The sequence below is a fragment of the Taudactylus pleione genome, unplaced genomic scaffold (assembly GCF_031769625.1).
Source record: "Taudactylus pleione unplaced genomic scaffold, aTauple2 ptg001607l, whole genome shotgun sequence".
NCBI lineage: Eukaryota > Metazoa > Chordata > Amphibia > Anura > Myobatrachidae > Taudactylus > Taudactylus pleione.
This window is the reverse complement of record NW_028286004.1, coordinates 976,354-989,168: the sequence shown is the minus strand read 5'-3', so window position 1 is coordinate 989,168 and position 12,815 is coordinate 976,354. Positions and strand designations below refer to the sequence as shown.

Here is a 12,815-nt window from a genome sequence, read left to right as displayed (position 1 = left end):
AATGCAGCATGGCCCTTGCTATCGTTCCGTCGCTGCAGGCATCGGCACACACTTGTATTAACTTGCTGATGCCAGCACCTCCGCGGACAACATCATGCTGGGAACACATTGTTAAATGTGTACCCAGCATTAGATCCAACCACATGCAAATTCAATTATTGAAAATGAGAAGAAATTAGTAACTTGCGTTCTGCCAATACTGTTATGTTTAGCACATTGGTATAGAATAAATCCATCCACAGTTCTTCACCTGATATCGTCTTCACTAGCAAATATGATGACAGCGCGGGCATTGGATGTCTCCAGAAGGCGCCGAATTATCTTATCAAACTCTCCTGTTTTTGGCTCCCTTGGAATCTTAACTGACTGTGCTACACACACGCTTCCTGCAGAGAGAGCACAAGGCAGTTGTCTGAGCTATCTACATTGTACAAGAAGCTTGCCTACATATCCTCTTACCTACACAAGATTTACGTAAAAACATCATTTGAGAATACATTTTCACGCTCACTAGTTTATGCTTTTCACCTAGTTATTACTATTTTTTATTTAATCTCTGGTCAATTTGCTTTTGTACATAGTTACAGAAATAGTCATACTTTTATCTGTCACACTAGGGGGCCTATTTACCACAATCCGCATTTAAAATGCGGTTGTGGTGGGATATTTTCACCTAAACTCACATTGCGAATTTAGGAAATATCACATGAATGTATTACAATTTGCCTGCAGGTACAGAGCTTATGAGATAGCCCTGTCCCTGCGAATACCCTCCCTGCACTTCTCAGGGTATTTTTCACAAAAAATACATCGAGACTGTACCTGCGCATGCACCACTGGCTCCCCCCTGCCCTCCCCCCGTTCTGCTCTGCTAGCACTTACCTCTGTGATCGCTGATCTGGTGGGCAACTGTGTGACTCCAGTTATCTAATTGCTGGGCTCCTACTCTGGGACCCTGGACAGCTGATCTGTACAATAAAATGAGATGCTGGCCTGGACTTTCACTGCATCTCAGTTCACAGGACAGATCAGATGACCGGGGTTACAGAAGAAGTACAGCGATCAGCTGACCCGGCCACAGAGGAGCTCACCGATCACCGGTCCTTGGGTGCAGGTAAGTGTCATTTTTATATTTTCTATTAAAACTATAGTGTTTTCTTTGTGATCATCCTGTGGTCTATCAGACACACCTGGCTGATCACAGAAGCCTTCTCAGGGCTTTGCTCTCCCTGTCAGCAGGCAGTGAAGGCTGTGATGGAATAGGGGAAATGGGGCGGAGCCTGCATAACGCCATCTCCAGATAGCATTATTATCGTAAGGCTCCTTCCCAGTATTTCTTTACAATTTGTTTTAGTAAAACTGAACCAGATCACATTTCCCATGACAAGTTTGAGAAATTTGATCAGCGAATTTAAGGGTTAGAAGTTTTTTTTAATAAAACTCCAAAAGCCCTTAAGTGTTACTAAAATAATGTGAAAAGGGTGTGAAAAAAACACCCATTTTCACCTTATTTTAGTAAAAAAAAAGATTGATGCAGACTACAATAGTGGTAAACCTGTTTTCAGGATATGACCTTTGCTAATAATAATAATATATGACAATATGCTGCCTTACCATCCTCCCTGGATTTCTGGATAAATGCTTCCACTCCACTTTCACCATAGCTGCCTTCAGATGCTAGTGTGGACACGTAGCTCCACTTCAGGGCTTTTACAATATCCACCATGGCCTGAGCCTGATAAGTGTCAGATGGAACCACTCGAGAGAAGAAATCATATCGACTGTTGTCACTTAGGTCTGGAGCGGTGGAGGCATAGCTCACTTGTGGAATCTGTTGGGAGCAGAAGATAGAGAGGGAATTCAATTAATAGTAACAACGGCAGAAGATTACAGCATGGGATGAGAGCTGGAAAGGAATGATTTTAAGTGGACCTTACATAAAACCACTTTCAAATTGTCGATAATAATGAAATTTAACATCACGATGCATTAGCAGTGAAGGTATATAAATAATGACAGCATCACTTTGCATGTAAATACAAGATGTTTTACATAAAAGTTACTAATATTCACAAATAGTATGTAAACATTTTACAGCGTCATCAGAAAAGAGATATTTCAGAGAAAGGTTTAATTAGGAGGCATTTGTTAAACTCATCAGGCTACCTCCTAGTAACCTTTTTAAAATAAAACACTGCAGATAATCTTTCTTACATTACAATAGCTGATAGCAGGTGACTATACTGTGACTTTCTGTAGAGTAAATGATAAGGTTACATAAAGGATTATCTTCGGTATTGGTATGGCAACTTATACATTTGGGATTATTACATTAGTGGAACTGGTTCAAAAAGCAATAGGGCAGCGGCTGCTGGATGCAGCCTTCCAGCTCGTCTGATTAGCTACACATGCCAGCAGCCAGTATAACATAGAGGCCACAACTCCTAAATCTTTGCCTTAAAGACATGCGGCATTTTCAGGCAATGCTCTGTGTGTGAAAAGAAACAAATGTAGCACTGATAGACAAAAATACAAACAATTTAATAAGTCACAATAGATTATAAAACAATGTATCAATGCAAAAATGTATTAGCAAATTGCTGGAACTAATCAGTATCATTTATATCCCCCTACTGTGAATATTCCAATGGAAATATATGGTCAAGGGCAGGTTCTCATAAGTGAACAGTCACACTGATTTCAAGAATGTTTTTTTCCACTGGATGGAAGGATTGTGCCTTATTATGATGTTATTGCAAATCGTGCAGGGGAGCTAGTTTGAATACCTCTGGAGAAGATGATAATAGAGGGGCCGTGGTATATTACCCGTCCGGTCCTACGGCTCACCTCAGCCCTGGTCGGCTTTCTGCTTGGTCATCTCCGCTATGTGCTCCCAACCTGTGCCTGTCAGTAGGTGGATGACTCACGGCAGCTGTGCAGTCTTAGCGACCCAATGGCAGCATGCTTGGTCATTAGTAGTGCGCACACACTGGCCGATGTGGCCGATATGTCGGCCAGATTCGCGGGATGAGACGACTTATTGTCTACATATCTGTACCAGCTTTAGAGTCACATGCATTAAAAAGTTAATTTCATGCACATATATCTATGTATCAGTCTGACAGATTTCTTTGTGTATCTTTACTATGTTTATGGTGCAAATATATGAATATGAAATTTTATTGCCACTTTTTGCAGCAATAAAAATTCTCTTATCTTTAACAAATAAAGATATATTATTAATTAGTTGCACAGCAGTTAGGGGTAGATGTACTACCTGTCCAGTTCAGAAAGCCACCAATAATCAGCAGCTTTGAACACTGGATTTCAAAGCTCAGTAGTAATTAATGAATTTTCAACGTAGTTTTAGTTGCCTGAGAAGTAGACATTGATCTGGGATTCGAATTGTACCCAAATAGTGACTATATTCCTTGTCACTTCTCTACATTTTCTTTTCATTTTTTTCTTTTCTATGTTTTAATATATATATATATTTATATCCTTGTTGTTATCCTGTTTTACCACACAATTCAGTTTTTTACATGGTATAACTTAAGTTGCATAATATATAATAAGCGAGAAAGCGTGTCTGTCTGTCTGTTTGTTCTTTATGCTCGGCCAGACTTTTGGACCTAGCTTTACCAAGTTTGGCATGGTGGTGTAGTTTGACCAGGATTACACACAATCCCTAGAAATGGGGATAAATTACCTAGGTTCCAGGGCTAGCTCACTGCATAAGAGGTACTACTGGGGGTACTGCATAAAGGATACTACTGAGAGCACTGCATAATGGGCACTACTGGGGGCACTGCATAAGGGGTACTACTGGGGGCACAGCATAAGCGGCATTACTGGGGACACTGCATAATGGGTACTACTGCGAAGCACTGCATAATGGGCATTACTGGGGGCACTGCATAAGGGGCTTTAATACAGGGGGCATTGCATAAGGGGCTCTAATAGAGGGGGCATTGCATAATGGGCACAACTACAGGTGGTACTGCATAATGGGCACAACTATAGGGGACATTGCATAATGGGTACAACTACAGGTGGTACTGCATAATGGGCACAACTATAGGGGACATTGCATAATGGGCATAACTACAGGAGGTATTGCATAATGAGCACAACTACAGGGTCACTGTATAGGTAGACCTATGGAGGCCCAAGTAATTTCTGCTATGGGGCCCCCATATCTCTTGTTACGCCCCTGACAGTCAATATATAATAGCAGAAGTTAATCCATTAGCAAACAGCTTTATTGTCGACGAAAAGTGTGTTTAGTTGCGTCTGATACTAAAAAGAATTCCCACTGCAGATAACAATGCTATTGCAATAACCCCAGCCAGTGATATAATTAACTGTCATTCATAAGGAAATCTATCATACCACAGCTAGACCTGTTCAGTCACCACATCTGGATAGTGATGACAGATCACAAGTTTTTTATTTTTAAATGTTTTACATTTTTTAGAAAAAGTATTTTTCAATTCGTAAAAAGTGTAAAAAGAAAAACAATTTTGTGCACACAACTGCAGTGAAGTTAGGCCCTGATTCAGAGCCGGACACTCTGACCAGAGCGCTCGCTCTGAATCAGGGCCCACCTCCATAAATATGGAGCGTCCTCCTGGACGCTCGTATAGCTGTGGGTCACCCACAGCATATACAAGCGTGCAGGATGATGGTCGCAATGGTCTTGACCATCGCGACCATCGCCACTGCGAGCAGAAGCCTGCGGTTGGGTTTCTCAACCGCAAGGCCAGGAGTGATTTTGGCTCTATCAGAGCCAAAATCACTCCCACTGACATCACTAGTGATGTCAGTGGGGCCGGCCTCTGACGGTAGGCGTTCCCTTGGGAACGCCGCCGTCTGGCAGGCACGCCCCCGGTACGCCCACCAAAGGGGGCGTGCTGTCAATCAACATCGACAGCACGCCCCCTTTGATCAGACACTACAAGCGAAGGAAAGTCCTTCGCTCGTCGCGTCTCGCGCATGCGCACGACGGAGCTCCGTCGTGCGCATGCACAGTGCAGACCATCGACCCACTTGCGAGCGGACAGCCGCTCGCGAGTGGGTCTGAATCAGGGCCTTAGCCCTTATTTCTTCAACCAGTATTGCCAGCAATTTACCAAAAAACTCATGACACCATTTGTTTTTAAATTGCCACAGTAAAGTGCTGGTAAGAAATCTGACGTATTGCTGGATAAATAGACCTGTTGGTAACTAGGCTTTATTGTGTTCTAATCTATTAAACCAGAATGACTTGATCACCATTCTAGTCTCCGCCATATCTTTCTCCTGCCAATTGCTCAATTTCTGTGACACCTTACAGACCCTATTCCCAATATGGCAGAAGATATTAATTGAAAAAAATAAAAAATAAAGCTATTTTCTTTAAAGAGGATTATTATTAAAATACTTATTTATAAAAACAAACAACTTACTTCTTCCATTTGTGGAACAGGAAACTTAAGTCAGGGTTTCCAGTTTCACTGCACACACCTGAACCAGCAAAACCAGATCACACGTGCAGATACCAAAAACTGTCCGGCTAAGTGGTAAGGGTCCTTTTACCAATTTCAGCCAATATGACTGGGCAGCTAGGTATTAGCTGCTCTGGTGATTTTCTTGGTAAATTGCAGTGATAACAGGTTTTCTATTTCAGCACAGTGGGTAATAGAAAATCATGGTTATCGCCACATAAGTAGGGTCCCTTCTACCTTATTTATCACTTCCCATTTGTCAGACAAGCTCAGTGCTGTATGTAAGCCTATGTTATACCCCCATGTCTCCTCTGCCTCCCCCTTGATTCATCTTTCCTTTTAATCTTTTTCCCAATGTTTCATCTTTTGTTATCTATAGGCCTATTTCTTCACATGCATCATGTCTGCCTATGCCCCTCTCCTTATCTTTCTTATCTGTCTCCTTGCCATCCTTCCTAATCGCTCATAGACCACGATTCAGTGTATAAAGTACTACAATAGTATAAATACAGCGGTGTGTTCTTTTACCTGCATAATGCACAGGAATGTACTGACTTTGTACTGAGAGCAGTTTTTAATATATTTATTGCATAGGATCTTGATAGGTTAATATAACAGAACATTCTGCACTTTAATATTTAATCTACCTCATACAGATTTTACTGTAGATGGGTGCTAAATCCTTCTGGCAGACTTATAATCTTATAATATAATCAATAGAAGAATTTGGGAAGCATGATATTTTCTAATACAAACTGCACTTTGTCAAATTGTAGGCAATAGATACTTGCTATGTGTTATTGTCCAGATAAATAGGATGAATCATGCCAAATAGTACATTTTATTTACTATCTCGTCCATCCAACTAAGAAATATGGGGGTATGTACCTCCCAACGTTGGGAAATTGTACCATAGTTGGCTCAACCCTGCCCACATGGCATTTTTTAAGATGCATGCAGTGGAGGGAGAGCTGTATCAGTGCACAAGGGTGCCTTGGACCATCCCATCATCCCCGTTCCTGGCACACTTGACATCAGGAACATCGGTGTCAGGGTCCTCAAGTTGCAAAAGGGTACTGTTGGGGCAGCGACCAGGTCACCCTCTTTGTCTTGTGCCCAGGGGCGGATTGGGCCGGTTCCCGCTGGGCCGGTCCCCATAGTGGCCGGCGGCCACCCAGCACTTATCCACCCCCGCTGCCGCGATCGGAGCTCAGCTCAGCTCCGATCGCGGCAGTTCTGCAACTTCAGCCTCCGAGGGGCCCCGTTCATGTCCCCCCGTCCCTTGCCTCTGCCGCTGGCCAACTGCTGGAGACAGGCACAAGTAGAAGCTGGGGCCAGCAGCCCGGCGCAGAGCTGAGTAATCAGGGCCGACCGGCGTAGCGCACGTGACGTCATAACGTCACGCCGCTGGAATAGAGAGGAGCCGGAGTCGGGTCTGAGCTGACCGCGGGGAAATAGGAACAGAGCACCGCAGCAGGGCAGGCAGCTGCAGCAGGTAAGTGTGGGCTGGGCTGGAGAAACACGGCGGGTGGTCGAGGCCTGCAGATGAAGGGGGCAGATGGAGCTGAGACATACAGGCACTGGGGAGACACAGGCTGGGGAATGGGCCTGGGCAGACACACAGGAGTCAAACTGAGAGATAGAGGGGGGAATGATTAAACTGAGGGACAAAGGGGGCTGGGGGAAGATTACATTGAGAGTTGGAGCTGAAAAATGATTAAAATGAGAGACAGAGGGGTCTGGGGGATGATCACACTAAGAGTCAGAGGGGGCTGGGGGATGATTAAAATGAGAGACAGAGGGGTCTGGGGGATGATCACACTGAGAGTCAGAGGGGGCAGGTGGATGATCACACTGAGAGATGGGCTGGAGGATGAGAGACAGAGGGGGCTGATTAAACTGAGAGACGGGGCTGGGGGATGATTACACTGAGAGATAGAGGTGCTGGGGGATGATTAAGCTGAGAGACAGAGGAGAGATGAGTGGATGGCTGGAGATGGAGAGACACAGGGATGAGGCTGGAGACACGGATGGTGCTGTAGCGACACCAGCTAGGATGAGGCTGGTGCAACACAGGCGAGGATAGGGCTGAGAGACACTGGGGATGAGCCAATGGCCGACCTGCAAATACGTACTGAGAGGAGATAGGGGGCCCCAAAAAAATAAGTGTGGCGGGCCCCAGGATTTCTGTTGCCGGCCCTGGCGACACAGTGACGCGGCACCACGCGGCCAAGACAAGCAGCGGGCAGAGAAGCTGCAAGTAAGTGGTGGTGGCGGCGGCGGTGGCTACACGGGGGGTGATGGGGGGGTTTGAGAGAAACACTGGGGCTGGTGGAAAGAGGCTGACAATGACACACATTGGGGCTGGGCCACACAGAGGCTGCTCAGACCACAGAGGCTGGGGGGAATGAGGCTGAGACACACTGGGGCTAGGGCACACTGGAACTGATACACACACTGGGTCTGGGGGGAATGGGGCTGAAACACACAGTGGGTCTGGGGGGGAATGGGGCTGAGATACACACTGGGGCTAGGAGGAATGAGGCCGACACGCTGGGGCTGAGATACACAATGGTGCTAGGAGGAATGAGGCCGACAGGGCTGGAGATATAATGAGGCTGAGATGCACACTGGGGCTAGGAGGAATGAGGCCAACACACTGGGGCTGACACACACTGTGGCTGAGAAAACACACTGGTGCTGGGGGGAATGAGGCTCACACTGGGGCTGAGTCACACTGAGGCTGGGGAATGGGGTTGAGACACACTGGGGTTGGGGGGAATGAGGTAGGCACACAGGAGCTGAGACACGCTGGGGGAATGAGGCTGAGAGACACACTGGGTCTGAGGGAATGGGGCTGATGCACACTGGGTCTGAGGGAATGTGGCTGAGACACACTGGGTCTGAGGAATGAGGCTGAGACACGCTGGGGGAATGAGGATGAGAGACACACTGAGTCTGAGGGAATGGGGTTGAGAGACACACTGGGTCTGGGGGAATGGGGCTGAGACACACTGGGTCTGAGGAATGAGGCTGAGACACACGGGCTGGGGAATGAGGCTGAGAGCTACAGGTGGGCCTGGGTATGGAGAGACGCAGGGGGTCCTGGAGAGAGACATGGAGGCCTGGAGATGGAGAGACACAGGGAGCCTGGAGAACCACAGGGGGCCTGAGGATGGAGCGTAAGGGGGTCTGGAGTAAGACGGGGGCCTGGAAAGATACAGAAATTGTTTGATCAGGGAAATTCACATTTTGGCCAGCACAAACACTTCTGTTACTATTCATTATCTGGTTATGATGATGACATTGGTTATATTTCTACGTAAACAGGCATCTTCCAGACAGTGTGATAGTGAATAGTGAATACCGGCTGAAGACGCTGTTCAGTGTGGTTCAAATTCTTCAGAGTTTCCCCCGTTGCAGAGAAACCACAATATAAGTAAGAAAAAAAGACTTCCAAACTGACTGGCCTGTACCTAGTTCAAAGGGATGGGGGGCCCCAAAAAGAGTTTATCATTCACAAGATTTCTGTTGCCGACCCTGCTCCCCTCAGTGGCTTGCAAAAGCCCCTCCAGGCCCTAAGAGGAGGGAGTATCCTGCCCTCCTCCACAGACCCCGCCCCTCAACAGACCCACCCCCTCAACAGACCCGCCCCCATAAGGGCTGCTTCCAGAAATTTCCCGGGCTGGTTTTCCATCCCAATCCGCCCCTGCTTGTGCCCTAGGCAAAAGCACAAGATACATGCAATGTATGTAATGAGAAAGGGTCCTAAGTTATCAATGTGGAGGGAAAACCAAATGCAGCCCTACTGGAGGTGACTTTGTCTAAATTGCAGGTGTTCCTGATATGGGACTTTCAATTACTTGGTACAATGAATTCTCTCTTCAGCAATGTTAAGCTGCATACACACGGTACGATCTGTACCACCAACGACATGAAAGATATCTTTCAGTGAAGTCATCCTGCCACATCTCTGAAAAGTTGACGATATTGTCCAGATTGGCCTGCATGTACGGATGATCATAGATATCGTTATCGTTCATGCGGAAATGCACATCGTTGGTCGTTCACTGAATAAAAATGACCGATATGAATGATATATCATTGAACGATATCGTTCTTGTTCATATCGGAACGATATATCGTTGAGTGTGTATGCACCTTTAGAATGACAAATAAAGCATCTACGTTTCTTTACAACAGCATGTGGTTTTCACTGTCATGGTTTTAGTAAATTTCACAACAACAATACCTTTAAATATATTAAACATTAACAAAAGATTGGTTAAACTGACCAATGCAATAGGATAAATAACAATTATAAGTTTAACACACCAAGTACTTCGACATGTGTATATATACTGTAGATATACGTTAGTGGGGCCCCATTAGTCTAAGGGGTCTATTTACTAAGCAGTGTTAGGAGACAGAGTGAAAAGTGATAAGAAAGTGATAAGGTGCCAGCCAATCAGCTCCCAACTGTCATCTTGCAGGCTGTGTTTGAAAAATGACAGTTGGGAGATGATTGGCTGGCACCTTATCACTTTCTTATCACTTTTCACTCTGTCTCCTAACACTGCTTAGTAAATAGACCCCAATATATCATAGCTCATCTGATTTCTTTACAGGTGGTGCACTTTGTCGTGGTGATACTCTTACTTTTAGGAAGTAAAGAGCACTATGCAGTTGCTGACTATTAAATTACAGTTGACTGGTTTACAGCCTATTTGTGCTTGTTCCTGCCTGAAGTGAAATTGAGATGCACTTTAATCTTGGAATAAACAGAAAACTGCCAGCAATAATCTCCTAGTAGGTCCTCAGTGAAGTCTGGCAGTGGTATTGACATCTATTTTAGCAAAAAGTGCTTGGTAAGGTAGTTTATCCCTATGTAGCTATCACTAGATGAAATAGGAAACATACCATATTTAATCATGTTTTTTTCCAGCTAATCTGCACTGGATATGGCCAGTCTCTAGCAAACTGTAATGTTGGTAAGCTGGTGTGTGATGGCAGGATGCAAAGCTGCAATACCTCTCCTGCTGCCTGCAATGTCCTCAGAGCTGAGGGAGCCTGTCAGGGGTGCTACTTCTTACTTCTGGCTCTTCTCCTCTGTGGGTCTGTCATCCAACCACCGTATATGGTAATGGTGTCTGCCTCTCAGCCGGCCTAGGCCGTGCCCCTGGTCTCTGTCGCACACCCCCTGCTGCTGAGCCTGTTGGGATGGTGATGGAGGACAGGGATCAGCCAGGACACCTAGCTTCACCGCCGGGCTTCTCTTCCTATAAACTGCTGCTTTATCCTCCTGACGCTCCCCTCACATCATCTGGGGAACAGCTGGGACCAGGTAAAAAACACCATGTAGTTCCGCTACCACCGGCAGATATGTCAACACAGCGCAGCCACCAACTGCCGTTTTCGCTAGTTCAATCCTTCAGCCTCCCACATTGCTCGGGCCTGTCCTCTAATGTCTACCACCACTGAGGGGACCAGTGCAAATCGGTCCCTGAACCCCAAAGAAAACAATGAAATCATAGCCAATATTAGACAATAGCAGTAAGTACCTTATAACTTTACATTTTTGAAGGGACACCTCAGCATGGTTAGGCATACAAGGTATTGGTGGGGTGCCACAGATGTCTCTGTACATTTCTTTGAAAAATAGTTGATCTGGCAGTCAGGATGGTTCTTATACATTTTACCTGTTGTCTACCTTTGAAAGGGGTTTCGAAATTAGAAAGTCTCCTATAAATACTAAACAGGTACAGTAATGCTGGTGCCTATGCTGTCACTAGCAGACAATACCTCACACATAAAGTTTCAGAATCGGGACAAATGTTGTCTTGGTAGCAGTTAAACCACCGCCACATCTATTCCTACACTTCAATTATATAGAAGACAAATAATTCTAACTTAAGGTGACAATCCACTAGCTGATTACACTGTACGATTGCACGATTACGACATCGTAATCGTGCAATCGCTCAGTAATCGTGCACAAATCATGCATCAAATGTCGGAAATAACCAGCGATGCACGCTCCCGCTGGTCGTTTCCGACATCAATCATCGGCCGAACATGCAGTCCAATATGCCGATAACGACAGATTGGCCATGTTCGGGGATGATTGATGTGCCTACACTGAACGATCAACCGCTCAGTGTAGGCACTGCACCCCTTAGGTGCATCGTAATCGTACCGTCTTTCCCTGATCTGCTAGTGGATGGGCACCTTCAGACCAGATTTATTTATGGGGAAATGTATGTATGGTGGACTTATGTATGGACTTATGTCTTATTACTTATATAAGTCATATTTCATTTGACTAATATCACATGGTCTTATGCACTTATGTATGGTTATAGCTCCAGGCCAAACACCTACTCAAGACCAATTGACAATCACCTATAAAAAAACTTCTTTAATTAATCCATGCTAAAAACAGTTGTACTGGAGCAGAAAACCACTTTACTCATTTCAGGATGATCTGTCCTCAGTCATATGTGTATTATTTATTATTATTATTATTATTATTATTATTAATATTATTATTAATAATAGTAATAATAATAATATTTCTGTATGTAGATGTAGAGTAAGTAAAGTAACCTGTGTACAATTAAAGTGTTTTAATGGAATTAGAAACAAATACAACTGTCTTGAAAAGGTCTTGTGGTTGGTTGAAACAATAGCTTCATCATAAAGATCGAAGAACAACGGGGGGGGGTATTAGAAAAATGTAGAACTGCTTGACTGTTTAAACTCCATTTCATGGTGTGCAAATGTGGAAGGCTGTGCTGGGATCACGTGTTTGATCCCAGCATCAGCCGAGGTGCAGGGGCAGGCAGAAGGGATGTGTCCTCTGCGGGACACATCCGTTGCCTGTGCTGGGACAGTAATGTCCCTAGCGTCGGTGCAGATACCGCGGGCACCTGGTGAAGGGACCGCCTGGTCCCTTTCACCAGTGCCGGCGGTACTTTGGCGCCGGGAGAAGCTTGGCTCCGGGCGCAAGCTCAGCGGAGCTTGGCGCCCGGCAGCCAAGAAGCGGCGGGCAGCCGGCGCTGGGAGAGAGTACCTGCTCCCAGCGCCGGTCAGGCGTTGGGCGCGGCGGGCGTTTGGCTCTGGGCGCGAGCCAAACCTGGCTCGCGGGCCAGCAGCCAATCAGAGGCGGACGCGACGAGCCAATCGCGGCTCGCCGCGTCATAGCCCCGCCCACTCGCGCCGTCTTGTATTAGACGGCGCCGAGCGGGAAAGTTCAGTTCGGCGGCGGAGAGGGAGGAGAGAAGACCTCCCGAAGAGCGGAAGATCGGCGCGGCAACAGGGGCGGCGGCC

General features: G+C 45.9%; 1 protein-coding gene across 1 annotated transcript in view; it reads right to left on the bottom strand.

Moving 5' to 3' along the window:
- GRM4 (glutamate metabotropic receptor 4) overlaps positions 1-12,815 on the bottom strand; it is a 330,292-nt gene that overhangs the window by 91,809 nt on the left and 225,668 nt on the right. Inside the window, exons 3-4 of the mRNA XM_088464206.1 lie at positions 1,615-1,831; positions 251-386 (exon numbers count right to left, since the gene is read on the bottom strand). Coding sequence (XP_088320332.1) covers positions 251-386; positions 1,615-1,831 — 353 coding nt within the window. The remainder of the gene's footprint in view (positions 1-250; positions 387-1,614; positions 1,832-12,815) is intronic.